The following is a 27,965-nucleotide window of genomic DNA, read 5'->3' as shown; positions in this document are numbered from 1 at the left end:
TTTTTGTGTGTGTTCGGGGGAAATCTTCCTGTAAACTGATCAGGGTGTTGGGAAAAGTAAAAAAAAAATGTCGGTCAGTGGTTTCAGCTTGTGCTGCGACCGACACTCCCGCTGACTAAATGTCCGTTTAATCATTAACAAGAGGTCTCTGTGTGTGTGTTTTTTCAGTCCGTAAACCTGCTCACTGGAAGGTGATCTCTGGCTTGTCCTTGTGCCCAGAGAAGCTAGTTCGCCTGCTTCACCTTCTGCTTTTACCGCCGGCTTTTTAAAAAACTTTCTCCTACAGAGACACAGCTGACGGTAAAGATTTCCTGTCTGCCTTCATGCCAGCAATGCAAATTTAAGAAAGCGAAAGCACCGAATAAGCTATAAAGAGTGAAGCACAAAAACAGCGGAAGTTTTATTAACCGAGGAATCGGCCAGAGGTAAGTTGACTTTTCTTTCCCCCTCATTCGGTCATTGTTAGTAGCAAACCTTTATTATATAAAATAATATAATGTAATAAAAATAAAATCACTATATATATATATACTGTGAATGCATTCAGCAAGTAGCATATTTTTGGCATCTATATGCACATATAGTAAAAGAGTTGTTGGAGGTTTGACCTCTGCTTCTTAATCCACATCAGAAGTTATAGAATTTTAGTCGCTGCAGTCATTTCTAGTAAATTATGAAGACATGTCAAGTCATGATCATGTAACACATAGTTAGAATTATTATTATTATAATGTCTTGAATAAAAAGTGATTGTTTTTAGTTTTTTTTTCTTTATCTCATGACTCTGCAAATATCCAAATGACATTTTTGGATGTCATTTTTTGTACATTGGTCCAGAGCTACATCAAACATGTAGCATCTGTCAAAACAGTCACTGACCATTTTTTGTTCATTGACTGACTTCTTTAATATTGAACTCCTCTCCTTGGTTTTAGTTTTTTGTTGTTGTTGTTGTTTTTTAAAAACAGCCAGAGAGAGACAGGGGAATTTCTTTAGTTCAGCCTGTACCTGCAGATACAGCAGTTTTAATTTTAATCTGCAGTGTCTTTTGGGTGCTTATGAAAACTGCTGGCTCATGTGTTATTAGTCAACAAAATTCCTCCACCCATTTATTTTCTCAGCAGTCACAATGATTAAACACTCACACACATGCTCACTTGTAGAGCAAAGGCACGGCACAGAGAGACATTTTGTCCTTACAACTTTTCTTTTACATTTTCACTCGCAGTTGGGTAGTAAATGAAATGAGATGTCGCAAATGATGGAAAAGTCTACCGAGAACCCCAGCGAGGACAGAGCGTCCTTCAAGAGCAACGGGTCCATCAAGAGCGATGAGAAGTTGTCGACCGATGGCGGCACAAAGTTGGGCAGGCTGCGATCGTTTAGAAAGAGCATCCAGCATGCAACACAGAAGAGTCCTCTGTCATCTGTCAAGGGATCAAAGGTCACGTTCAAATCAGATACACCTACAAATGAGTCAGATTCTGCGGCTTCACCACCACCTCCGTCACCCAGTGAGTACCCTCATGGCTGTAATAAAATCTGCTGTGAAGCAGGTTTTGCAGACAGGTGGAATCTCAAGGTCAAAAGAAGAGCCAAGAGGATCTTACAGATAATTTACACCTCGCTATCTCTCTTAAAAAGGTCCTCTCACAAAACATAAATAATGTTATGTCCTAGCTCTTATTAATTAATGCTTGTTTACATTTTTTCCCATGAGCGCCCAGGAGAAAGATCGTGTGAAGTCATTCCCCTCAGATGTGGGTGCTATTTTAAAGAGAGTATGCAAAGGTGGAAGGAGCAGTTGTCTGGGAAAAGGGCAGAAAGGGCCAAAACGCAAATATATCCGTTTGATCAAAGTATCTTAGCAAATGTCAAACAAAATGTTTCCTTGCTCAAAGAAGGACTGCAGGACCATGCATTACTGTGCAAAAGTCTATATTTTCCAAGGAAAGTGGAAAATTGCTCCAGAGATTTATTGGAATTTGTGCAAAAAATATGAAAATGTGGTATGTGAGGCTAGTATTTGTATTTATATTTTATATCAATTCTAATGAGCATGAAAATCAGTATTTGTTATGGCATGGCCACCTTTTACTCTCCAGCTTGGCCTGAACTCTTAGCCAAAGTTTGTTTTGTAATTTCTTTAAGTAGCCTTCAGGAAGAGTTCTCCAGGTTTCTTGATATTCAGAGCTCTTCTCTGGATGTTGGTGGCCTTTTTTCTGTTCTTTGTCAACATACATAGTACATGACTGATAGTGTTTTCTTTCTAGATGTTCATTTACTGCATTGGCGGCATTGTGTGTAGAATTTTGAGTTGAAAAATGAATGAGTCCATTGTAATCAGGCTGTAACATGGCAAGATGTGGAACAAGTGAAGCACTGTGAATACTTCCTGGATGCACTTTAAGAAAGTCTGGCTCAGTATCAGGTAGATAAATTACTTTTATCTGATTAGATGTGTATGAAATGTCATTTAGCATATAAACCAAAAACATCATGATTCAACGATGAATATACTACACTATAGTGTACCTCCAGAAGAGTACAATCAAAGAATAATTGATTAAAGCGCAGCTATGCTCAGTAGAATACAAACAACACCAGCTTTCAGAAATGGAAAACAGCATGCTGATGTCATGTGTTGTGAGTGAGGCAATAATTACCTTTGGAGTTCATGCTTTGCTCAAAGTTCTCCTGACTTTAGCCTGAGGACACTTTAAACAGGTCACACTTTAGAAACATGAGGCTTTGCTGTAAGATGTCAACACACTGCTCCCTTTCCTGACAATAATAATAATACAAATATAAATTCTTAATAAAATGAGCAAAATCCCACGTTTTCAGTTATTTTCTGGATTTGTGGATAAAACATATTTAGCTATTGCCCACTTCCATTTGTTACTGCTGAACTTTTCAGTCTGTGCAAGAGGGTGGAAGAAACCACTCTACAGGTCTGTACAGGTCTGTCCACAGCTCCAAGTTACCTCAATTTGAGCCATGGTTACAGTTATCCTTCCCCTCAGGTCTGACATTTTAATAATAATTTCATCCTGCAACACGTGGAATTTGCTTGTGATTTTCCCTGTGAATAAACGTCTAATTTTACTTCACTGTGGTGATTTCTGACCGTTTGTACATGTGAGACTTTAGAAATAAAGTCCTGTCCTGGCCATCAAATCAACTAATTAGTAGGAAAGCTGTTTGAATGTAGATAATTTGGGGAATTTGACAAAAGCAATTCATTGCTTCACAGGAAAGGAGTTGCCTCTCTTTTCATGGCACCCTCTTAGAAATTTTCTGTTGACGAGGCAGAATCGGGCCTCATTTAGATCCATGTTGTCATGTTTCACTGTTAGCAAAGGTCAGGAGTTCAGAGGAGCATCAAGCCTCCTTTTCATCTATTTTTAAAGTGAACTAAAAGCTTGTTTTAAAGCTGCTGCTGATGTGCAGTTTGTCCAAGCTTCATTTTAGAAGGAGAAGAATTAACATTAATTAACTGATTAAACATTCAAAGAGATTATTTGTGTAGATAAGAGAGTTTTCGCAGGGGGGCGTTTAGTCCTGGAGCGTCCAGGTGTGTGTGCAAATTCACCCCAAGGTCTGACCGTGCAATTCTCAGAGAAACTGCAAAAAAGATGTTTTGTCACAATGCACAAGACCACATTTGGAAAAAACCACACACAGCAAGTCAGTGCAATCACCTCATACCAACTCTCACTTGTGAATGAGGGGTTATGATTTGGGCTTGTTTTGCAGCCACATGATCCGGGCACCTTGCAGTCATTGAACTTCTGTGTAATCTGAGCCCATCTGCCCGACAGTTAAAACTTGGCTGAAGTCGGGTCATGCAACAGAACAACCATCCCAAAACATTTGGCACAAGTTATGTGATTATTTGTAAATCATTATCTCATCAGAAATCAGGTCAGGCTGTCTCCTAATGATGAAACTCATTAGGAGGCAGCTTTTTAGGCACTAGCACTCTGAACTTTTATTTCTAACACAGCTTACAGTTTTTTGCATTCTTCAGATTGCATAATAGCATTGCCAAAGCCATGCACATACAAACACCCACATAAATGGATATAACCTTTAGTTTATATCCCTGTGACACCACAAAGAGAAATTTCTTTGTTTTATTAAACTAAGGACTCCAGAGTCAGTTTATGAGAAACTTCTGCTGCTACTGATGTGCTCTTCTTGCCTCTCTGTCAGGTCTGAGCGCCGGCTCTCCGGCCACCCCTCTGAAGAACAACCAGAAAAAAGAAGATGATGAGGCAGATGCTTCTTTTCGCATATCCAAACCACTGACACCATCAAAGACAGGTAAAATGTTAACTTTAATACTAGATCAATGTTGCTACATACTGGCAATATTAAAATATTAAACTTCTACCTATATTTTTTTAGTATTTACAAATTTACTACTAATAATCTACTCTAGAAAGATCAGCGTTCTATAGTTGGAAGTAATGTATTCAGGTAAAGCTGCTATTTCTTTTTACAAGTGTAACATTAACATATATGTTGGTGCAAAAATACTAATACAAAGAACAAGGAATAAAACAGAAAAGTACAAACAAAGAATACTTGATTGAAGGACAGCTATGCCAAGTAGAATACCAGATATACAAGTTTTCCTCAATGGAAAACAGCAACTTGATGTCATGTGAGGTGAGTGAAGCAATAGTTATCTTTAGAATTTATCTGTTGCTCAAAGTTCCCCTAGGTTTTCACCCAGACCCTTCTAAGTTGAACTGGTAAGCGCCTTATACTTTAGACATGTAAATATGAGTCTTTACTGTAAGGTGTAAACACACTGCTCTGTTTCCCAAAAATGAGTCTTATAGTCCGTACAAAGGTAATAATATATGTCTATGTGAAAGAGCAAATCAAAGTGCCTAAAATCTGCACATTTACAAATTGCCATTATAGTGGAGCATATAAACTTACGGCTTTTTGCTGCTGAGTTTAAAACTATGCCTGTAGAAAAGGGAGGATAACAAAACACCCTGAAATCATCAAACTTTTCTTTTTTAGATCCTGGTACTTCCAAATTCAGTAATTCTTTTATGAAAAGAGGAGCATCCATTCGTCGGAGTCTGAAAATGGTTACTAAGAAGGATACTGATAAAGTCTCCACTAAGTCCATCTCTGAGGCCTCAGTGGAGGAAGACATGGAGGAGAAAGAGGAGGAGGAGGTTCTTAGAGAAGAGATCGAAGATTGCTACGTACTGCCAAGTATCCCCCTCACACCACTGTCAGGTACAGTCTCCACTACATGTTCACGTTGGTTTAAATTGACTGTGACTTCATATAGCACATTTTTGACTGTAACAATTTTTCCACCTACAAGTGAAAAGGCAGAATAGCACCGTGTCTCGAATGTCCCCTAACATGTTTTCTGTGTATACATGCCACGCTGTAGTCTGGATCTGTCTCTTTACTGTTTGTTTTCGCAACAGACAGAGCCAATGATAAGAGCTTCCTTTGTCATGTAAATAACAGAGGGTCAGTTTATCTGTAGACACAGTTTCAAATCCAGTCTCATAAATGGGACACTGGTTTAGCTGTTAAAAAACAGTGATGGTGGCATCTTCTACTCTTAAGAATAAGTTGATGGATTTAAGAGAATTATAATCTCTTTCTTATTTAGGGACTCTATGAAAATGATTGACAAGCTCGTTAACTATTATAATGCTGTAACACCAGCAACATCAACTTCCTTGCTTCCCTGAAAACCAGGATGGTCTCTTTTACCTGTCTTTATGACTTTAATAACCTCCTGCAGTTTAACTATCTGGTATGTGTTATCTGATTTCATGGATAGATACAGTTAGGTATCATCTGCATAGGAGTGAAAATGATATTATAACAATACTGCCTGGGAATGATGTATAACAGATTGAGTCCCAGCACAGAACCCTGTGGAACTCCATAATTAGCCTTTGTGAAGAAGACTGCATAAACAAACTGGAGTCTATTAGACATGATTCAGTCGACTGCAATGCAGTATCTTTAATACCTATGGCATTCTGTAGTAAAATGTTATGGTCGAGAGTATTGAACCCTTCACTGAGGTCTAGCAGGACAAATACAGAGATGTGTCTGCTGCCAGAAACCAAAATGATGAACCTTGTCCTGCGTGTCACTTGAAGATTCAGCTTTTTAGATCCAATTAAAAAATAAAATCACTCACAAAAGATTGTCTGGAGAAAGCAGAATGTGTTGAAACAAAGTCTATCAGGCTTCTACAACAAGAGCAGAGTCATATAAAAATCAAAACAGAGCAGCGAAATAACACAAATTAAAGCAACATAAGGGCGAAGAGCCTTAAGCACATCCACAAAAGGCAAGGTGATAGGGTAACAGAGAGACGTAATTTAAAGAAACAAAGAGAAAAGAAGTAATGGAAAGAGAGAAAAATGAAGCAAGGGGCACAAGAGACAAAGAAAAAAAGAGAAATATAAAAGAGAGTGGCAAAATGAAGCGAAAGGGACATGGACCCCCTATTGATCCTCTACTTAATCACACAAGCCAAGGTGTGAAAGTAGAGGATCAATAGGGGTCCATGTCCCTCTTTGGGGACACTCCCATAGGGCTTAAATCTGGGACTCTCCACCATTTGACCCTTAAACTGAAGAAGCTTATCAGATGAGAGGTGGAACGTCTTCAAGCAACTTAAAAAAGTCCCGACGCTTTTCTTTCCAAGCTCCTTAGACTACAATGACCTGGATGACTGAGAACCTTCACAGACATTTCTTTGAATTCTATCATTTTTATAATTTCTCAGTAACCTTAAAACCCATTAATCTCACGAAGAACCTTCAAAGTCATAATTTTTCACATCAAACGTGTAGAATCAAGGATTACCTCCAAAGCACAGCATAGCTATGGTAATGGCATATTTAGTTAGTAAACATAGCTTACTACAGATAGCATAACTGACTACTACCTAAAAATTACTTCAGTATATAAACAAAACACTTATATTAATTATCTAAATTTAAAATAAAAATTATTACTTATTCTAAAACACATTGCCTCCACTTTAAGAAAAAAGACTTTAGACATTTAAAATTAATTCAGATATTTCAACATTATTTAATTTCATTGGTATGCAAGTGTGCCAGGATACTGTACCAGCAGCTGAAATTGCAATTTGCAACAGCCTTCTTTGCTAGCCTATAGCAGGAGACCAATTCCAACTCACCATCTCCACAAAAGCTGCAGGTAGGTTTCATTACAGGGTAAAATTAAAGATCTTTGATGTTTCTGAACTTTTACTTTATTAACTTTTGCTGTTTAACTATGATATCCAGTAAAAATGAGCAGTAATCCTATTTTACAAGGATTATACCGTAAATCTAAAATTAAATTCTTTGACATCAAGCAGCATCAAGCCAGTGTAACGATGTGACACCTGATGTGATGAATTGTTCTGGATTTACTGTTTCTGAATGAGCTGCAATAAGTCTACTGAAGTCTGGCTTTTTTTGCTGCGTTTATGTTGACTGGAGCAGCACTACACTCTGATTTCTACCATTGTGGTTTCATAATGAGACATAACTGATTACAGGAGCTCTGTTAAGCCCTTGGTGATACGATTACTTCTGCTTGCTCACAGTGATGGAGATCAACAAACTGATAGAGACGGGGGAGCTGGAGGAGGCTCACCTGAACCTGCTCGCCCTGCGGCAGGAGTTTCACCAGCAGCCAGAGTCGTGCTCCGATGGCTCAGCTATGGAGCTGGCCACAAGGGAAAAAGACCTCAACCTTCTCTATGGAACAATGAGGAAAAAGGTCAGCGACATAGTGTGCGACCCTCTCTCCGACAAAAACAAGAAGCTGCTGCTCCAAATGGCCCGCGTCATCCAGGAGGAAGAGAAGAGATTAAGAGAACCAGGAGGCCTGAAAGACAGCTGGATGGACGCTTGGAGGGAATCGGTTAGTGCGGGTGTGCAGGTGAAGGTGCAGAGTGTTCACTTGGACAGAGTAGAGCAGAACTCCGCCTGGTTAGCTGTTCACTTGGGTCTGTTGGGTAAAGTCATTGTGGAGGACTTAGAGAATGTGAAGCAGGAACTGCGGTGGTCCTACCCACCCAGTTTTAAAGTCTTCAGCACTTATGTGAGAGGTTATAACAGAGTCGTTGCACAGCACCTGAAGAAGCTGGAGCAGCAGGTGACGGAGCTGAAGGATTTCTATGGTCTGCTGGACTGGATCATCAACAAGTACAAGAGGTGAGTGGGTAGATTGTTCAAATAGGGCTGTTGTTTTTCCTCAAGGACACCTCTCAAAGGAATTTCCTATTCAGCCAAAACAGTACATAAATAGATGGAGACAAAATTGAAATGAACTCTTGTGCATTATATTTCACTTTTTAGAATGATGTTAAACAGTATTTTTTATTTATTGTGGTGTGATCACAAAAACTGGCATGCAGTTACTTATTGTAATGTAGTTTTGTAATGTAATTTCTAACTCTGATGCTGTACAGCTTCAAAAGCGTTCAGTCGTCTTTGTCCAACATGACATTTGTCATTAGCCTTGCAAACATAGTTTGTTGAAAGCAGCTACAAAATTGAGTACCCTATAAACAATCGTTATGCATCATTTTAGCCAGTCACACATTGCACTGTTGACAGACCGTACTCTGCCAAGAAGATTTTATTTTGGTAGCATTTGTGTGTCATTCTTACTGTACTTACTTACTTACTGTGATCATGTTAGCGATCCATTAAAATTTGGCATACATCCACTTTCAAAGTCAAGTTAATGATTTATTGGTGGAAAATTGACAAAGAGCCTTAAAATTTCTCATGTATATCTCACATGTATATGTATTGTCAACATATTGAAAATAATGTATAAAGATTTTAAATATCATGTCACATTTGACCTCTGACCTCTCCTTTAAGGCCAATTGATAGGCCAAAGTGATAATAATGCTATATAGATTTATTTAAAACTATGTTTTCTTTTTATTATTAAATTTAAAAAAAAACCTTAAAGTCATTGTTTCAATAAAGCTCTAGATCTGTTGTCGAAAAAGGACAAGCATTAAAAGTGGTCAGATGATGGGCACATTTCCTGTCATGGTTCTCTGTGTGGCAGGCAGTGATTGGACCCAAACGCAGGACTCTCAGGTGGTATTTTTAACTTAAAGGCAGCAGTTTTTATTTGCAAAACAAACTGAAAAACACAATACACGAGCACTACAAATAAAATTAAAACTCAAACTAGGACGACTGACCTAAACTGGGAGTTCATGGCATGACATGACAATTCAAAATACACAAAACACTGGGGCATCGACCCAGGACCGTGACATATCCAGTAAGTGCACAACCCATCCTACCACAAATGAAAAGAGCTTTTTTTAAAAATATGTTACATATTAAAATGCTTTTTTATTTGATGATTGCAGCCAGTAAAAAAAAATCACCAGCATTGTGTTTCCTCAGGTTTGAAACCTAGAAAACTGTGAAAAACTTGTGGTGTTGCATCTGAAAGCTGTGGGTGTTTGTTGGGCAGTGAAGGTCAGAAAAGCTCAGCTCTACAAGTCTCCATATTTCAGTAACTCTGCCTCTGCTGCTGTGATTTAGGCTATTCTTTATAGTTTTTTATGAATCTCCCATCATTACGTTAGTATGGTGAAGAGAATAAGTGAATTCAGGTGTTTTTTGGAATATACATAGAATACAGAAAATGTATTTTGTGATTTAAATTGAATTCAGATAGCCTTTGTAATGATTGCATACAGCAAACAGAGACAGATGATATGCAATAAACTCCTCAGTCGGATTCTTTGAAGGCGTGATGTGTTATGCAAACATTATAAAAGGGAAAAGTATGTCTGCATGTCCTCCTGCAGCTTTTTTATCATCTCAGATTTACAGGGGGAAGGCACCTAAAACCACATCTTCACTGTCCACATAAAAATGTGTTCACATATGGTGCAGACAGCCGTTTTAATAATACCCAACACAAAAGCAGGACTGCGAGCGTGAGTGAGGTAGGCAGTGCTGACATTATTTGTTGAATCAGGGCATGGGAAACATAAAAAAAAACCTGTGCTCAGAACAACATTTGGGAGACCAAAAATAAACAGCTGATCTGATAAAAAAAGAAGCACAACACTCTCGAGGCCAAAATGGGAAAAATAAAATCAGGTCACGACCACATTTTTCACAGATTATGTAAAATAGGATCCTCTTCATAAAGCATATCGCACACAGACCACAATGTAACATGGTTTTCATAAAGCAAATACACTCATTCAATATTGCATTGCAGTGTGCAAAGGACTACTGAATGTATTTAATTGGATTTTATGTTAGATTTTTTTAAACGTTTTATTTTCAACATCACAGGTAGGAAAATGTATTTTGGCCGATCTTAGTACCACAAAATGTTGTGAACTGCATCTTGTTTCACTCCAACAGTGAGAGGATCATGGGAAGTCTGTCTCTGCAGCCAGACATCCAAGATGAAAGCACTGATCTGCAGCTTGAGGAGAACTTCCTGAAACAAGTGAAAGAGAAGTACTGCAGGAGAATGCAGGTGAGGCGCTCACACTGAACTCACAACACACAGACTTTTAAATGTGTTTCTTGTTGGAATTTCATCCATAGATGAAATTTTAGTCTTTCATATTGTTATTCTTTGTGTAATTATGAGAATGAGTTGAATTAAAAGACCATTGAGATATTATGAAGCACACACTTCATTATTATATGTCTTTATTATGCCTCACTTTAAGAATAATGTCACGTTAAAAGATCTGCTAACTGGTTTTGTGACTTTCATGACCTAAACTGAGCTGACTTGACATGAATCAATTATGTATAATTGATTCATTGGTTTGTGGATTACCATTTGTGTTTGCTTTAGCTGTCTTGGCTTTTATGACCTGGGTAGAACTTCTGAAGGGTTAGGGTGGAAGTGTGGATAGATGGATGGATTGGTGGATGAATGGAAACCATGGAAAGAGAGGTTAGGCTGAAAACAAATGCTAGCTAGCTGGGTTAGCATAGTGAGCCCGTACACACAGACTCAGATACCAAATTATCAATTATGTAGATATAGATACCTAATTAGTGCTAGCATATACATTCAGCAAGATAGTACACTGAAAAAACCCCCACATAAAATCCATCACACTCACAAACCAGTGTGTGATGTCACAGGAGCTAAGTGGCCATCAAGTGGTTATTTATAGAAATGCAGTTTTTGCTAAATGGCTTGCATATGTGAAGGAACAAAAGGTGTCTGTCGCTAGGTATTTTCTGCTGTTGTTTTCTTCTAAAATTGAATAATTTGGGGGAATATGCATTAAAAGTCTAAATATTTAAAGAGAGATTGTTTTGAAGAAATGTAACAGAGTACTATCAATCTGTCTACATGCCAGATAGCCTCTCAGTAATGGTGGGATAAGTTGCAGTAAACCTCCAACATTCAATCAGATTAGAAGTTTAGTGATTAACTTGGTTACATGATGTCAGTCACTACAGGCCAGAGGTTTGTTTGGTTTTATTGCTTTAACATTCATGCCATAAAACACATTTACAGTTTGAGCACACTGATGTTGAACCAGCTACAATCTTGCCTTCAGAATAACATCAGGTCAGGTGACTTTTTAATGTGACAGAGGTCACTAACACTCATGGTAACAACCTCCCAGAGAATAAAGACCTCAGTCTGCAGCTCTGTTTCAGGAGTATTGGAGAAAGCATATCCTCTGATAATTAACCCATCTACACAGTGAAGATGTCAATCATCTGTGATGTAGTTGCAAGTTTTCAGTTCACAGTCTGATGCACAGTACTGTTAAACTTCCAGTTAAAGACACATAAAACAATAAAACCTTGGTAGGAATCAGGCAGTTTCTTCAACAGATTGTTTAAAATCATTAACCAAGTTGCCTCGATCACAACTTAGTCACATAACCAAAACATGAGTATACAAAATATCACAACGAAAGCCTTTGATTTATTTTCTCAAAGTGCGTCAAACCCATTGACATGGTAATAAAACAAGATCACAGATAACTGAGCACATTATCAGTGTACGGTTTTTTACCAGTGCTTGTTATTTTCTTGATTGATTTTTATGTTACTGAAAAAACATATTCCTTGCTTATTGTATTTAACAGTTGTTGTTTTTTTACTAGTGAAAAACACAAAGATATTCACTGTACTTGCATAGAAGAAAAGAAAATACTCAAAGCATCAGTTTTGAGTGGTTACACCCAGCAAATGTTTGACTAATGGTTTCATTTCTGATATAGTTCTCAGAAGAGATGTTGCCACGAGTTGCTGAAACAGCTGTTTTGCTTGCACTTTAATGCTGACTTCCACTCTGCTTGGCTCTTCCTGCAGGAGGAACTGAGAATGATACAGGGCAGAGTCATTGAACTTGAAAATGAAGAGGTGTGGAAGGATGGCAAAGCTCCTAAAAAGGAGGACAACTTCCCCATTTCTTCATTTCCCATTGACATCCTAACGGTACTTATTGAAATATCACATAATGCACATAATGGGTACATGCTAAACACATCAAACCCATCAGATACAGATAAAATCTCACATTTATTTATTTAAATTAGTGAAGATTTCTCTGCCAACAGATCTTCTTTTTTAATCCTCCAAGTTGCAATGTAGTGTTTTCACCATAGGGTGGCAGCACATAACTTCTGTTTCCTTACACTGTGTACCAGCTCTGTTTTTTTCCTCAACAGAGCGTGAAATCGTTTGTTTTAAACTCCATCAAACTTGATGCTCAGATGGAAAAGAAAGTGGTTTCTTCCTGCCTCAAGGAGTTGAAACAGTTCCCAAATGGGTATGGCAACACAGAGACAGCACATCTATCTATCCATCTGTCATAGACATTTAACAGGCCACGTTACCACAGGAATCTCAGTGGAAAAATTTCACTCCACCCTCCTGGAAGCAAGCTGATTTTACTCTTATCTTAGTGGCTTCGAAATAAACTCCAGATTACAATTTCTTATGATGGTGTGTTGTAATCTGAGGATTATTTCTTGTGACTGAGCACAGGCATTAAAGTGAGTCACAAGTATATAGATGGTTTTCTGTCTGATTACCATGACATGTAGTGCAGATGTTGTTTAAATCCATGTCTTTGATCAGTGGTGGCATTTTCAATCACTTTGGTCGCTTTTCTGACTCTTCTCATTAAAATGAAAAGTACCATGAAAATTCAAAACTCTTCCTTTCTTTGGAAGTGAACAAAGTTCCAAATTCAGCGAGGGATCAACCATTTATTTCCCCCACTGTACACATGGCGAGGGTGGGATCAAAGGTATTATGGCCACAACAAGAGAACAGCAAAAACAACTGGATTAAAATAACTTGTGATAAAGAACTGAGATGAGGAAGAGGAAAGCATCCACCTAAAAAAGCAAACAAATGAAAAATCAGGACGCTGACCTTTTTGCAGTGATCAGACAGTAATGTTATGTTATGTTATGTTATGTTATGTTAAGCAATACAAGAATATTCCCCTCGATTGGTCAGACAATCCTCTGAGGATCATGTGTTTGTCCCCATCCCACACAGTGTGTATAAGCAATCTCCCTCCTCCATCTTCCCCTGCAGACATTCTACCCAAAATATAACAGAAAAGAAACAAAACATAATCAAAATAAAGGATTATACACCCGAATTAATCAGTGAAAAGGAAATAACAAGACTCCCACACAAAACTTGGGAAACGGAGATGACTTGCCCACAAGCGCTGTCATGCTGAAACAGAAAAGACCTTTTATTTACTTGGAGCTGCGAAGCTGATGGAAAACTTTCTGCATCGTGCAGCTATGACTTTTCAGCCTTTCTGCAAATCCCCCTAGTGTATTTATGATTAATAAATAACCTTTCTTTGCACTTTTGCACATTTTAACAACACTTCTTATGCATTCATTATTTTAAACATCACTTTTTCCTGTTATCTTTCCATCCCCCTTGGAGGGTTTCTGTTTCCTATAAAGTCTGTAACTTTGCTTTACAACAAAATGTCACAAAATGTTATTATTTTTAAACCCCTGTTATTTATCTGGCTTGTTTAACTCTGTCCGCCTCATCTTTTGACTGAAGCTTCTTCTTTCCTCTGCAGGTTTGAAAAAGCGTTCAGCCAGCATTGCACCTCTCACCAGCCTTTGTGGACAGAGTATCGCATTACATACATTAACAGCTTTACTTCTTTAAAGTAAGTCACGTGACTTCCTGAAAACATCCACGAATGCCCTGCCAGATTTAGCATGTCGTGACACGGTTATCTAGAGGGTTCACGCCACATTTTTCCCCCCAATAAATCTGTCAGCTCATTCATCTCGTGTGGATTTAGAGACAGGATGGATTTATGAGCAATTTTAATTAAAAAAAAAGGCACCAGGGTGCTATTTAGTCCCGATTTTTTGATTAAAAAAAAAAGCATGCAAAATCAAAGAGAATGAAAGGTATATTACCTAAAGTCAGAAAAAGCATTACAATTTATCTCAAGAAAACCAAAAGTGTGACGAACATGACTGCCAGTAGGTTCTGAATATGTATTACCCATCCTCTGAAAACAATATGTGTATTGTTCATTGTAACAAAGCAGTTTAATGTTTATAACAGAGAATCTATTCTGTCATTCTCTTTATTCAAGTTTTTTGAAATGAATCAAAAAAATCGAATGTGCAGACTTGAGCGGAAGTTCATGGTTGTCTTTTGCTTGGATGAGTCATCTCGCAGATATTCAGCTCTGACATATATCTGCCGGGACAGTAATTCTGTTGTGTGCCACGACTGCTGAGTCTCACAAGTGTGGGAGTTCTTTGGATGGGACAGCAGAGGCTTTTATATGCCAGAACAAAAAGAGATCCACGTGATTTCAGAGAAGCAGGGCTCTGAATGTGAAACGCTGCTGTGGTATAATCGGGAGAAAGAGAAAGTACTGCGGGCACACCAGCTGCTTCTGTCACTCGCTGTGCTGGTTAGCTCAGTTTCTGCAGGGATATTTAATCAAGGTTCTAACACTTTATATTTATAGCTGCAGGCATAGCTGCAGGTTAAACCTAGAGCCTATCCTAGCTTCCATAGGGCACGATGTGGGGTATACCCTGGACAGATTGGCTATCTGTTCAGGGAGTATTTTCATGCTTAGTTTAGTTTTTGCTATCATTTTGGTTAGCTGGGCTTTGCTTGATTTAATTACTGCTATCTCTTTTGTTACTGATCCTGCTGTGTTCATGTTTCTCCTGTCACCGCCTGTTTCTTTCCATATATGTACATGGAAGGACTGGGAAGAGAAATAGATGTAGTGCTAAAGTCTGTCTGGGAAATCTCATCAGACCTTTTGTTATGTTTAAACTAGGAAAGCCCTTCAGTATTCCTGTTTGAAAGCTTGATTCAGTACACACACTTTTCCTGCCTGTAGTGCCAGGGAAAACACAAGGAAGTCTAGAAATATGCAGGGAACTGGAGACACATTAAGGGAAAAGACACACCGTGTCTGCCTTTGATAAAGTTAATTAAAAAAACAAACAAAAATAATAATTCAGCTCCACTGTATTGAGTTTTCTGCAGGAAGTTTAGGAGATGGCTTAATCAAAATGCCTAAACAGGCTAAAACAACAGTGAATAGCAGTGATAAAAAGACCTGATAGGACCACATTCAACATGTTACTGAAATAAAAGCAAATGTCATATTGGCAGAGGTGTCCTCATTCTGCAGAGAATTCAGTCTGAGAATTCAGATCCTGGTGATATATAGAGTCTGTAAAAAGAGGAGGTTAGGATGAATGGCAAAAACCGCCCCAAAAAAACACAGACGGTAGAACCAAAGCCTGATCACACAATGGCTCCCTGGGCTTTCACATTATTATCATCATTGTAACCATGATTGTCGTCACCGTGCTGATGCCTTAGATCTATCAGATGAGTTTAAATCTCACTGAGGTCGAAATCGAGGTCATAGTTTTCTGGAAATCTTGTAAATCCAAAGAATGACGTCACCTGGGATGTTCACACTTACAGGTACATCTGTTAGGAAGCTGAGGGGGTAGCAACTCTGTAGATAACCCTCTCAGGACACACCAACTCTTGCAGAGTATTAAACAGGGAATGGGAAAAATAAAAAACAAAATATAAATAAAAATACACCAACCCTACCCTGTAAAAACATGCGAGTTATTTAAATGAATTGAGATGTGAAGTGTGAAGAGAAATATATCTCACGGTTTGCCCCAAAGTGCTTCATTAAAAAACAAAAAGTCTGGAAAAATTGATTAAAAAACTGTAATTTTGAAAACACGTGTAACTTGTAGGTAGTATAAGACAGAAATAAACATGCAACATACTCAAGTAATTACTTAAAATTAATGTAAGCAAATGAGATGTGCTTCACCAGACTCACCAGTGCAGTTCTGATTGAAAATGTGGCAATATTATCACCATGCAACCTCATGATGATCAAGTTTTTTTATTTGTTGTTGTTTTCTCCTGCAGGAAACACATGGAGGAGTACAAAGAAACCTGTAAAGATGGGGTGAACGGCTTTCAAAAAGCGGTAGATAGTTTGATTGACAAGCTTATGCGAGACCTGGAGGATCAGTTTAAAGAAGATGTCAAGGTACGGCAATCTAGTGAATCATATGTTCTACAGGATATAAAACTGAGGAAAAGGGAATCTTCCCATTTAACTTTTTTTGTTATTTCCTTCCTCTTTGGAGCTACAGTAAAACAGGCCACCCAAACACATGAGATATCAACAAAAAGCCCAGAATCTCCTCTATTAAGTACATCAGGACTTAGTAGAATAGCTCACAAAAAGGGGATTCCTCCTTTCTTGCAGTAATAGCCAAGAGCACTTAGGCAAAATTCACAGAAGAAGAAAAAAAAAAGGGCCAAACAGAGCAGCAGACAACACGCCAAGTTGCACCAATATTTGGACAAAAGGATGAAGATGGTAACTTATCAGCTAGTTCACACTTTGCTAAATGCTAGTTATTTAGCAAAGTGTATCTGTGGCTGCAAGAAGGAGGAAATCCGGTAACTAAATGGTGCAGACAGCACCACCTGGGGAGGGAGTTACACCCCAGGAGAGATTACAGTAACCAGTGCAAACGTTGTGGGCACACAGGCTCATTACTAACGAGCAGAGGTGTGGCAAATCAATTTCATAGAACAAAGTTTAGACAAAACTACAAATATACACCTGCAGAAAAGAAAACAGCAACTTAAGCAGCAGGGCTGGCAATGCCGAACCATTAATTAAGACACTTTATTAACAAACATTAGTTAAAAGAACAAGGTTCAATACCAGCCAACACGACAGCAACAAAGCAACAACAAGGCTAAAGGAAGACAGCAGCAGTGTGTAGTCCTGGAACAACAGAAAGAACCACCCTTTAACAGTCACACAGCTTAAACAATTGCCAGGGGAAATGAATCCAATCTATAATACTTAAAGACAGCCTGTGAATAACAGGAATGAGTGCACATTGCCAGGGACCAGGAGGAGGCCACAGCTGCTTCTTATAACCGGCCTCTGATTAACCCCTAAGAGAGGGGTGAATGTTCATGCTGCGTTTGCTGACACCATGCATGAATCAAACATCTCCTACCAAATCTAACCAACTGCATACTTATTATTCACAACTATACTAGATGCTATGAGTGTTTAGACCAAAAACGTTTGGTATTGTGGAAAGTTTTAGTATATTCAAAGACACAAACTCATGCAGAATGACCCCCTAAGTAAGCGTAAGAGTACTTTCCTAAAATCTTTCTCCAGATGTTATGTCTTTAAAGTGAGAAGTAACTTTCTTGAAACATTCAAAGATACAAGGAAGTATGATATAAGCTAAATCCAGATGTTTGGCTTACATGCTGTTCAGTTCTACAGTTGTACCATTCTAATCAGCTTGGAAGTCAATATCTGGTATGATTGCTGTTATTTTCAACACAGCCTGAACTCTCACTCTCACTGTTAGCCTTTAAAAAGTCTTCAGGAATAGTTTTACAGACTTCTTGAACAATACGTGAATGCTCTTTAAGATGTTGACTTATCTTTGGTATTTTTTAACTAAAACTAAAGTGCAGACAGTTGCCTTTTTGTGTTCATTTCTAAGTTGTTTGTTACGTGTAGCCACAACTATGGTTCATTCCTTGAGTTAGGTTTCTTTTTTAAAACACAGATAATGGCCAAAGAAAAAGACTTTCTGAAAGCGTGGAGAAATAATACTTAATACTAGTCTGGCTCCTTCAAAACAAAATTTTGGACTTTTGCACATTACTTTGTCTGTGAAGGTTCTCAGTCATCCAGGTCATCGTAGTCTAAGGAGCTTGGAAAGAAAAGCATCTGGACTCGTTTAAGTTGCTTGAAGACGTTTCACCTCTCGTCCGAGAAGCTTCTTCAGTTCTAGGGTCAAATGGTGGAGAGTCCCAGATGGTCGCTCACAGTGGACATAAATGGCCTCTTTTACTCGTCTTTCAAACCATCTGTCCTCTTTTTCCAAAATATGAGCATTGGCATCCTTGAAAGAGTGGCCGTTGTCCTTTGAGGATTCCATCTGCCCTCAGAAAATCACATGGTATGCTGGGGTTAGGTTTCACAATGAGCTCACCCGAAACCTTGGCTGATTGTGACCTACACATGAGCCACACCTTGGCTCGTGTTATTAGTTAGTGGATCATTACGGGGTCCATCATCCTCTTGGGGGGACACTCCCACAGGGCTTAAATCTGGGACTCTCCACCATTTGACCCTAGAACAGAAGAAGCTTCTCGGATGAGAGGTGAAACGTCTTCAAGCAACTTAAAGAAGTCCAGACGCTTTTCTTTCCAAGCTCCTTAGATTGCACATTACTTTAGATTTTGTGATGAAGATAAATACGCATATAAGTAGGCTTTGAGAGGAGGTAGTTCCATTAACTGCTTCTCATTCAATATATTCCTTTTAATATGAGGTTTGAGGTTTGTTTGTTTTTTTTACTTTTAGCCTATTTAGTAGAATAATCAGGTGTTAACTTGAAATGTGACTTTTTATAATCTGTCGTGAGTAAACCCTCAAAGGCATTGTGTGATTAATGGCTGTGTTATTTGTTGTTTTTCCAGTCTTACTTAAGGAGAATGATGACAAGGAAATGGCTCACCAACGATGAAGACTTTGATCACCTCTACAGCCGGACAAAGCTGCTTTCCCAGCACTGCAGTCTCATGATGCCACCACAAGCCAAGGTGAGAAGGAGGAGATGGCCTGGAAAAAAGTCAACAGGGGCAGTCCAGAGTTGACCAACTACTTTATAAAACTTAACAGCCAAATGTTTTTACTTACAGTACAGGAAAGGCCGCGGCTTGGAATAAAGACAGGTTGCCTGCCAAAGTCAAGTCCCTTGCTAAGGCTAAGGATTTTCTGGCATTTGTCCCAGTCTGATTAGACAGTTACCATGAAGGGAATTACCTTCAACAGAAGTTTTTATGGTAATTATGGTTTTATTTGTAGGGTGTTAAGTGATTTAAATAGGAACAAAAGATGCAGAATATCATCTAATATCTATTGTACTTAGACGTTTTTTTAATGCTTACTATGAAATCGGGAAGTCCTGTTTATTTTAGATCGATTGTCTCGGAAGTTCCAGTTAATACATTTTGCTGTCCCATTGTTTTTCTCCGGATGCTGCAAGAGCAGAAAAAAAACTGTGAGTGTCATGAATCCTAACAGGAAAGAATGAATAGGTAGATTAAAAGGTGTCAGTTCAGATGAATTGAACCCTGGTGGTCACGATGCATTATCACCTCCAAACTAACATTTCCCGTTTTTTGCGTCCATCCTGTTATGCCGCCACCTAACTCCCTCTTTCTGTGTGTGTGTATGTGTGTTTGTGACTCTGTTACCCTGGAGACAGGCGTTTGCAAGCAAACTGCACTACCATGTGGTGATAGAATACATCGGTCAGCTGATGAAGAGTAACTACTCGTGCAAAAATCGGAAACACGAGAAGGCCGCGACCAAGATCCGTCATCAGTGGAATAAACTCAGTGATCTATTTGAGGACATGGTAATTAAGTCATCACTTCCCTATCAACACTAAAAGCAAATAAAAAGTAAAATACAAATTAATTGCTGTAGGTATTTTTAAGTACATGTCATGATTCAGTAAACCTTCAAACTACTTTGAATTTTAAACAGGTTTAATGAACAGGTGGAACGTTTCTAATTATTTTTAGCCAAGTAATCTAAACACTTTTAACCTCCTAAGACCTGAACTCTTTCATGGCATGCATTTGTAATTTCTCTTTGCTATTTGGGACCTGATGAATGTAAAAACAAAGAATGATGTCTAAATGGTCCTTTATTTTCATTTCACATAATATGCATCCTCTTTTGCTTCAAAATACAAAATACTGACCTGATCTTTGGTCCACAGATCCTTAGTTCATGTTAAAAGCAGTATAAGTGTATGTTTAAGTGGCGTATTTGCCTTTGATGGCTGGTCACATTCCTCTCAATGAGCAGCATAACAGGAAATCCTCTGCTGTGCAGCCCCTTTATTTGTGTAGTCATGTGTTTTATTCAAAATTCAAAGGATGTTCAAGGTCAGCAGCAACTCCATCAGTTTTAATGTTTTGATATTTTTTGTCTTTTACAGAAGTCGAATAATGAGTGGCTCTACCATGTAGGAGACGACTTGAGCAACATCATTGGACAGAAAAACACATCAGACATCAAGAACCATCTGCAGCCTGTAATAGAGAATTACCCAGACTTCAGGTAAGCACTTCTGCCAAATGCAACATGACGATTCACTAAAAATAAACCAGGAAAAAATCCCGTTCTACCCTCTCTTAGTCTTTAGGATGCAGGCAGATTAGGGTTTTCCCATAATCCACTAGGTGACAGATAAGGAACGCTTAGGCTGGACTGGTTTCTAGCCTTTTACAGATTTGGTGTGTACAATTTAGGCCAGGTTTCTACAAAATAACCCTGTTTTATGCCAATAGTTATATCTGAATATAGAGAGCAGTGTTTTCTGCTCTGACATTTACCAAAATTTGGCTCCAGTGCTTGTTGCAGTTGAGCGTTATTAAAATTTTCCTTTACTGAGCTTTGTTAATATTGTACAAATCAACAGAAACAAAAGGACATCGCTGTTTGTCTTGGATTAATATTTAGCTGTTAGAGAGGCGTTAAAGTAGGATTTGGTGGAAGAGGAAATCCTAAAATTGAGTGCTTTGCAAGGGCAAAAGAATTGCTCAGTAATAAGTTACATAATAGCTTATTTTGTGAGTGCCGGTACATTTTTCTTTGTGTACAGGCTGTGATCAGCTGACCTGTGCTGCTTCTTTGATGGTGGTGGCAACCCCCAATCCTACTCAAGTAAATAAAAGTGAAGTAAAGTGTTTGGAAAAATGTACTTCTAAAAGTACTTTTTGTTGCACCATGTTCATTCATTCATGAGCTGCTGTAGCATGAGTCAAATGGATAAACTGCACGTCAGCACCTCAGCATGCAGTCGAGTTCTATAGTCTTACTAATGACCTACTAATTTCATTCACATGTGTTGCAGCAGGGACACATAGAAACGTTTCAGGACACTGGCCCTCGAAGACACCTGGGATGTAACCTAACATTGACCATGAACACCACAGAGCCTGTTTAGCCTTCACTAAACTGTATAAAACTCCTTAGAGCTAGCTAGATGTTAGCCGCACCACAACTTTATTTACATCTGTCCATGAACACATCACAGGACAAAGTGTAAGCCACTCTGGGATGTCATATTTATTTATGTATTTATTTATTTTTGGTAAAAAAAATAATAAAAATTTTGCACTGTAGTTCAGGACAAGCTAAGATCACGCTGTATGTAGGCTTTAGGGGTTTCCCATCTACCAGGTTTCTATTGAAATTGTTTTATAAAAGTGAAACATGTATGGAGTAAACTATAAAACAACAGCATGTCTGCGTCAGAAATTTGTGGTTGTGACATGCGAAGAAAAGCAGAAAGAAAAAAAAATCCAAAATGAAGACACAACAAAAGTGTCAGACCTTCCCCTTTGTGGTTGTTGAAGCACATAAAGGAATTCTTTATTTTATATTGGTGTAAAACAGAAGTGGGCAGATTGTAGCTGAATAGGAATCCCCCATTATCAGCTGTCAAGTAAACCTAAGTGGACTTTGACTATCATCAGGAGAATGAGGAAGTGAAGCGAATTTCAATGACTGACCCAAAGCAGAAGAGCAATGTTTAATTAGCTGTCTGTGAGATTCATATAAACCCCTCTGACATTTAGCATCAGGGATATATCTCGTCCAAGCACGACATCTGAGATGTGATTTTCTTGAAAGGAAGCCGATAAAACGGTGAATGGTATTTTTAACAGCCATCACATGATAATGACCTTTGCTCTCACTTTATGAGTTATGAACATGAGTGGGACAAACTGCAGACATGTGAGGTGATCAAAATAAAGAAAAGGAACAAAGATGAAATCCACAAGTCGTGGTGATTACTCAGTTTCTTTTTCTTTGCAGAAATTTGGATATTGTTTGCACTAAATTTAGATCTGACAGCTTTTTTATGATGAGACAACACACTCCACTCAGCAAACATGAACGGTAGAAAAGACAGTAGTTGTTCCAGTCTTTTGACAGATATCAGCAAGTGATGAAATGATGCCTGAAAGTGTGTTCCTGAATCAGTGTTATACACGTGAAAACAAATGCATGAGCTCATTGGGGACAGAAAAACAGATTAGCTCATCTTACTGCTGTCCAGTGGATGGGGGATAAGTCCAGTGGACATTTCAGTGAACAGTTCCTGAATGACATTCAAAGCTCTTCTTTGGATGTTGCAAAACAGGCAGACTGGTCATGGTTTGTTGTAACAAAGTGCCTGAACATTATATTTAAAATAGGTTCTTTGCGAAGTTATGTGTTATGTGTAGACACAATGCACCTCCATTCCTTGAGTAAGGAGCATTTTTTATAGTCAGCTGATGCATAGGTCAGTGAAAGCAGCAAAACAAATAAAATGGTTTTTCAGAAAATGGTCATGAACTCGACTGAAAACAAGTGGAAAAAAACCCGAAGAAAGAAAGAAACACCCTGGAGGACTTTTGCTCAAGACACTTTTAAAAAGTTACAAGAAAGTCTAGCTCTGTTGAAGCGATATATAAAGAGATTAAGGGTGGCTAAATAGTGTTGTACATTATATAAATGTCCAAAATTAATTATGATCTTGTTCAGCTAGAGATATGCTCTTGGAGATTATCTCAGATTTTCTCCACCTGTGAGAAAACATGATCTGAGAGGACTTTAAAAAGGACATTTTGAGATGCTGTGAAAGTTTTACTTTGGTGTATTTTGGCCATGGCCACAAAACTCAGCTTTTACCTTTCAGGGTTCTAGGAAATGGTTTTATCCTTCACAGTGAAAGCTTAAAATGTTTGGTGACTAATGAGAAGAGCCTGTGGAGTTTTTTTGTTCTACTGCCCAGCTGTCAACTGTTCAGGAATCATAATCTGAGTTACCCATTTGTGGATGCCTGTGGTGATAATACCCCTGAAGTTGAGTCTTCTGGAATGCACAAGGAGTTACGGTCATTCACGATTAAAAATGCTCTGCTGTAAATGATCTGATGGTTCTTAGGTCTGCTTCACTCTCTGTTTAAAGGCATTTTAGAGTTTTGTTTCCTCAGTTCCCACCAGATTGCTGCTGTAAATAAACCTCTTAACTGCTCACTGCAGGCAAAATCCAGATGTTCCAGCATTCCTATCATTTGATGCCTGTGCCCTGTTATTGTGCAATACACAGCTTATCTTAGGTAAAACTTCACAAAACATGGCAAGAAGAACTATCTAACAAGATAGATCAACATCTGTCTGTCTGCCTCTCACACAGGCTGCAAACTGCAACCGTTTTAGTTTCTAAAAGAAAATTGCGTATTCCTCTCACAACATAACAGAAAGCTGAAAACCACATAAACTTGTGCGCAGGAGACGGATGTTTTTGTTAATGAGAGCTAATTGCAGCCTCTGTAACAAAAAAGCAAGCTGGAAGCACAGAGTGCAGCCTGTTGACCCTGTATAGCTGAGGCACGCTGAGTTGGGATTTACGTAATATCTCACAAAGTTTCCCCCAGCAGTAGAAATGTGAGAGGAGGGCCTTAAATGATCCTGCAATGCTGTGGTTAACTTTAGACTTCATGCAATATGTGCATGGGGCATTTCCACATTCTTTCCCCTTTTTCTCTTTCTTTCAGTTCTGCTAAATGAAAACATGTGCATCTTTTTTTATTTCCCAAATGAGAAAATAAATACATTTAGCAAGAAAAGCAGATGTTTCTCTTGCCAGTTAAAACTGAACTGATGTAAAGTGTGGGAAAAAAACTGAAGTTTCAAAAAAAGGTCGAAACTTAAAGAGATGATCCCTGAAACTAGAATGTTGGTTTGTGCTGTGAAGTTTGTAAGTCATAGGACCACAGCAGATACGGTTTGAGTAAGTACAGGAATTTAAACTGTATGTTCAAAAACTGTACGTGAGTGAAGAGATCATTATAACAGGTTTAACTGTACTACCAAAAAATCTAGTTGTAAAGATACTGTGGTTATTTTTCCATTAATATCCATATTGGAGTGCCTTTTTTGCTATGACATGCAGTATGATTTTATTTTATTTTTGCCCCTTTTTTGTCAGAACCTCACTGTTACAGCGCAAAGGTCTACGTGATGTGATCCTGAAAATATCCAATAAAAATAACAAACTATTGCACAATTATAAACAACTCATACATCTGCAGTTTGGAAAGGACAACACTGTTGAAGTGATTATTCCCAAGTTTAAATATTTTTTTGATGGATTTATGTATCATATGGTGTTGGCATCTGTGGATTGGCAAGGCTTTACTTCTACCCCGAAAAGGGAGGGAGTGTGTAGCTATGGACAGTTTGACTCTCTGTTGGTTTGCAGTCTAGGGTCCACATTTTTCAAGATATCTGTGTGATGTGTGAATTCTGTGTGAATTCTGTGTGATGATAGATACCAATGGCAGCTCGAGCTGATTTAATTTTTGTTAAAATTGGGTCAAGGGTACAACAAAAGTTAAAAATCAGTAAAAACTTTGCATTACCCAGAACTTCACAACAGTAAACTAGACCTTGGGAGGTTTGCTAAGCAAGTAGCTATCTTCGTAAAATCCTGGAAACTATTCTCACATTGTTAGTGACATACAGAACAGAACTAGGGGTGGCTGTGGCTCAGGCGGTAGAGCAGATCAGCTACTGATCGGAAGGTCGGTGGTTTGATCCTTGGCTTCCCCAGTCTGCATGTCAAGTATCCTTGGGCAAGATACTAACCCCAAATTGACCTCCGATGAGTTCATGTGTGAATGCAGGTTAGTTTGCACTTGTGTATAGAAGTGCTTGTACGAGTGGGTGTGAATGATGTTGTATAGAGCGCTTTGAGTACTCCGGGAGAGTAGAAAAGCGCTATATAAGATTCATACCATGTACCGGAACTTGTTGTTAATAGTATGAGGGAGGTTGTCTGATGTCATCTTTATGGGGGAAGAAGTTAAGACTCTCACTGCAGTATTAGCCAGATAGTTTTAAAGCATGTAGAAAAAGCAAAAGCCAGCGCTGTTGGAGCTTTGAATTCTTCAAATTCTAAAGAATTTAATAAATGTGTTATATTTTCCAGAGTCAAAAAGTTACATTGTTTCTCATGGACTTAAGTATTTAGATGACCCCCGTGTCTCAGAAAGTCACAGTTAATACACTCAACTACTCAACAGCCTACAAAAAATACTTGGTGTTTGTATTTGGTGGGGGGGGGGGTTCAGGTAAACTGGACTTTCAATGGAATTAATATAAATTGGTTAACTAATGAATTAAAATAAATATAAATAGTATTAATAAATATGGAATTAATAAGCATTTTGATGTTGTTCTCCACTTGCAGTAAGAAGCACCTGGTTGCTGTTCTGTACTTCAGGGGGCTCATTAGGGGCCACGAACACCAGCTGATCCTCCGGCGACTCACAGCACTGAAGAGGGAAGGGAACATTGCCAGTAGTGACAGAAACCAAGTGTTATTTAGTAATATGCAGGTTACGGTCAACACAAACTGCCTGTCCAACTTCCCTTACTCCTGCTTCAGCTTTCTGATGCCAGACAACTAGGAAAACACTGCAGGTGTAACACCACAGAGTGTAATGAAGTGTGTCACCTGTGGATTGGTATTGGTGACCTGTCCAAAGCCTTATATACTTTGCACTACTGATATTTGTTATGTCACATGTTTTTTTGTTTGTTTGTTTGTTTGTTTTTGTTTGGGGGGGGGGGTGCTTGTTTGTTTGTTTCTTGTTTATTTATGTGATAAGATACAAATAACTCGGACCAAAATGAATGTATCACTCAGACTGAACTAATTTCTCGTCAGTAAAGCAAACATGATTTGAGAGATATTTGTTAGTTCACTGTTCACTGAGTTAAAAATCTATTTCTACTGATAGGGTTAAATTAAAGCTCACAGGTGTTATGTTAGTACTTTGCTTCTTGCTGGTCATGTGAGCAGTGTACTGTGTTTATACTGTTCATACTTGATGTGTTATATATAATGACAGTGTAAACTAGGAGATCGAAACTAAATTGTGTTTAATTTATGTGCATGTGTGTAAAACATTCTTCAGGATAATATGAAGCTAACAAAAGACGTGTTTGCCGCAGTGCGAATCTATATAAGTATATAAAAAGTATATGTATTTAAGACTTAAAGATAAATATTTGCTGGCCATGTGAGATTTGTGTTTTCCAGTAACTGGCACGTGCAGTTTTTTTGCTTAATGTTCACCAAAGAACCTGAATTTGTTTTCAACAAATTTTACAAAAAAATGAAATGAACACTACACGTGCATAAGAAATAAATTAACTTACCAATCAATCAATACTCAATATTATGTCAAGCATTCAATTCAATTTTATTTATACAGCGCCAAATCACAACAGTCGCCTCAAGGTGCTTTATATTGTAAGGTAGACCCTTCAATAATACATACAGAAAAAAACCCAAAAATCATATGACCCCGTATGAGCAAGCACTTTGCTGACAGTGGAAAGGAAAAACTCCCTTTTAACAGGAAGAAACCTCCAGCAGAGCCAGGCTCAGGGAGGGGCGGACATCTGCCGCAACCAGTTGGGGTGACAGGAGGAGGACAGGACAAAAGACATGCTGTGGAAGAGAGCCAGAGATTAAGAAGAAGTATGATTCAGTGCAGAGAGGTCTGTTAACACATAGTGAGCAAGAAGGGTGACTAAAGAAGAAATATAAGAAGTATAATAAAATCGGTTCTAACAAAGCAAATAACTAAATCCTGCACGTTTTTTACCGCACTACATCTTTTTCAAAGAAAACAAAATGAATATGTAAAAAATGCATTCTTATTCCCTCAAAGTTTCATGAAACTTATGCAAGCTACAGATTTTGCATAGATGCATAGACTCCGTTAGAGGTTGGATGGCTGATAACTTTCTTCAACTCTATGAGGAGAAAACTGAAGTCCTTGTCTGTGCTCCTGAAACATTTGTATCTAGGGTTATGGAAAATTTAAGTCCTCTTGCTACATTTGCCAAACCTTCTGTCAGGAATCTTGGCGTAACTTTTGACTCAGCCCTGACTTTGGATGCTCATGTTGAATCTCTGTTTAACTCCTGTTTTTATCACTTGAGAAACATTTCTAAGCTGAGTCACAGTGTCTCACGCTTAGAACTGGAAATTGTCATAGATGCATTTGTTTGATCTCGTTTGGACTATTGTAATCCTTTCTTCACTTGTATATGCAAGGCCTCCTCGTCCTCCTGTTTGTTTTACAGAACACCGCTGCAAGGCTTCTGACCGAGTCTCCCAAGTACTCGCAAGTCACACCCCTGCTAATCCAGCTGCATTGCTTCTTGTTACTT

At 38.4% G+C, this 27,965-nt stretch overlaps 2 protein-coding genes across 5 annotated transcripts in view; both read left to right on the top strand.

The window, feature by feature from the left end:
- The window catches only part of LOC113012583 (tumor necrosis factor alpha-induced protein 2-like), a 117,072-nt gene that overhangs the window by 50,960 nt on the left and 38,147 nt on the right, over positions 1-27,965 (top strand). The gene's annotated exons all lie outside the window — the stretch shown is intronic.
- exoc3l4 (exocyst complex component 3-like 4) lies at positions 32-26,982 on the top strand. Of its 2 annotated transcripts, none has more exons than XM_026152875.1 (14): positions 32-425; positions 1,229-1,514; positions 4,219-4,329; positions 5,044-5,268; positions 7,631-8,243; positions 10,449-10,566; positions 12,384-12,509; positions 12,743-12,843; positions 14,137-14,229; positions 16,512-16,635; positions 19,122-19,244; positions 19,913-20,065; positions 20,657-20,778; positions 21,323-21,549. In XM_026152875.1, the coding sequence occupies exons 2-14, from the start codon at positions 1,250-1,252 to the stop codon at positions 21,327-21,329; spliced, it is 2,181 nt and encodes a 726-aa protein (XP_026008660.1). In that variant the 5' UTR covers positions 32-425; positions 1,229-1,249; the 3' UTR covers positions 21,330-21,549. The 2 variants fall into 2 exon arrangements, with proteins under 2 accessions (XP_026008660.1, XP_026008659.1); XM_026152874.1 differs by lacking the exon at positions 21,323-21,549 and adding an exon at positions 25,969-26,982 and having other exon boundaries at positions 33-425.

Source organism: Astatotilapia calliptera, chromosome 19 (genome assembly GCF_900246225.1).
Source record: "Astatotilapia calliptera chromosome 19, fAstCal1.2, whole genome shotgun sequence".
Taxonomy (NCBI): Eukaryota; Metazoa; Chordata; class Actinopteri; order Cichliformes; family Cichlidae; genus Astatotilapia; species Astatotilapia calliptera.
This window is presented reverse-complemented; position numbering and strand designations above follow the sequence as displayed.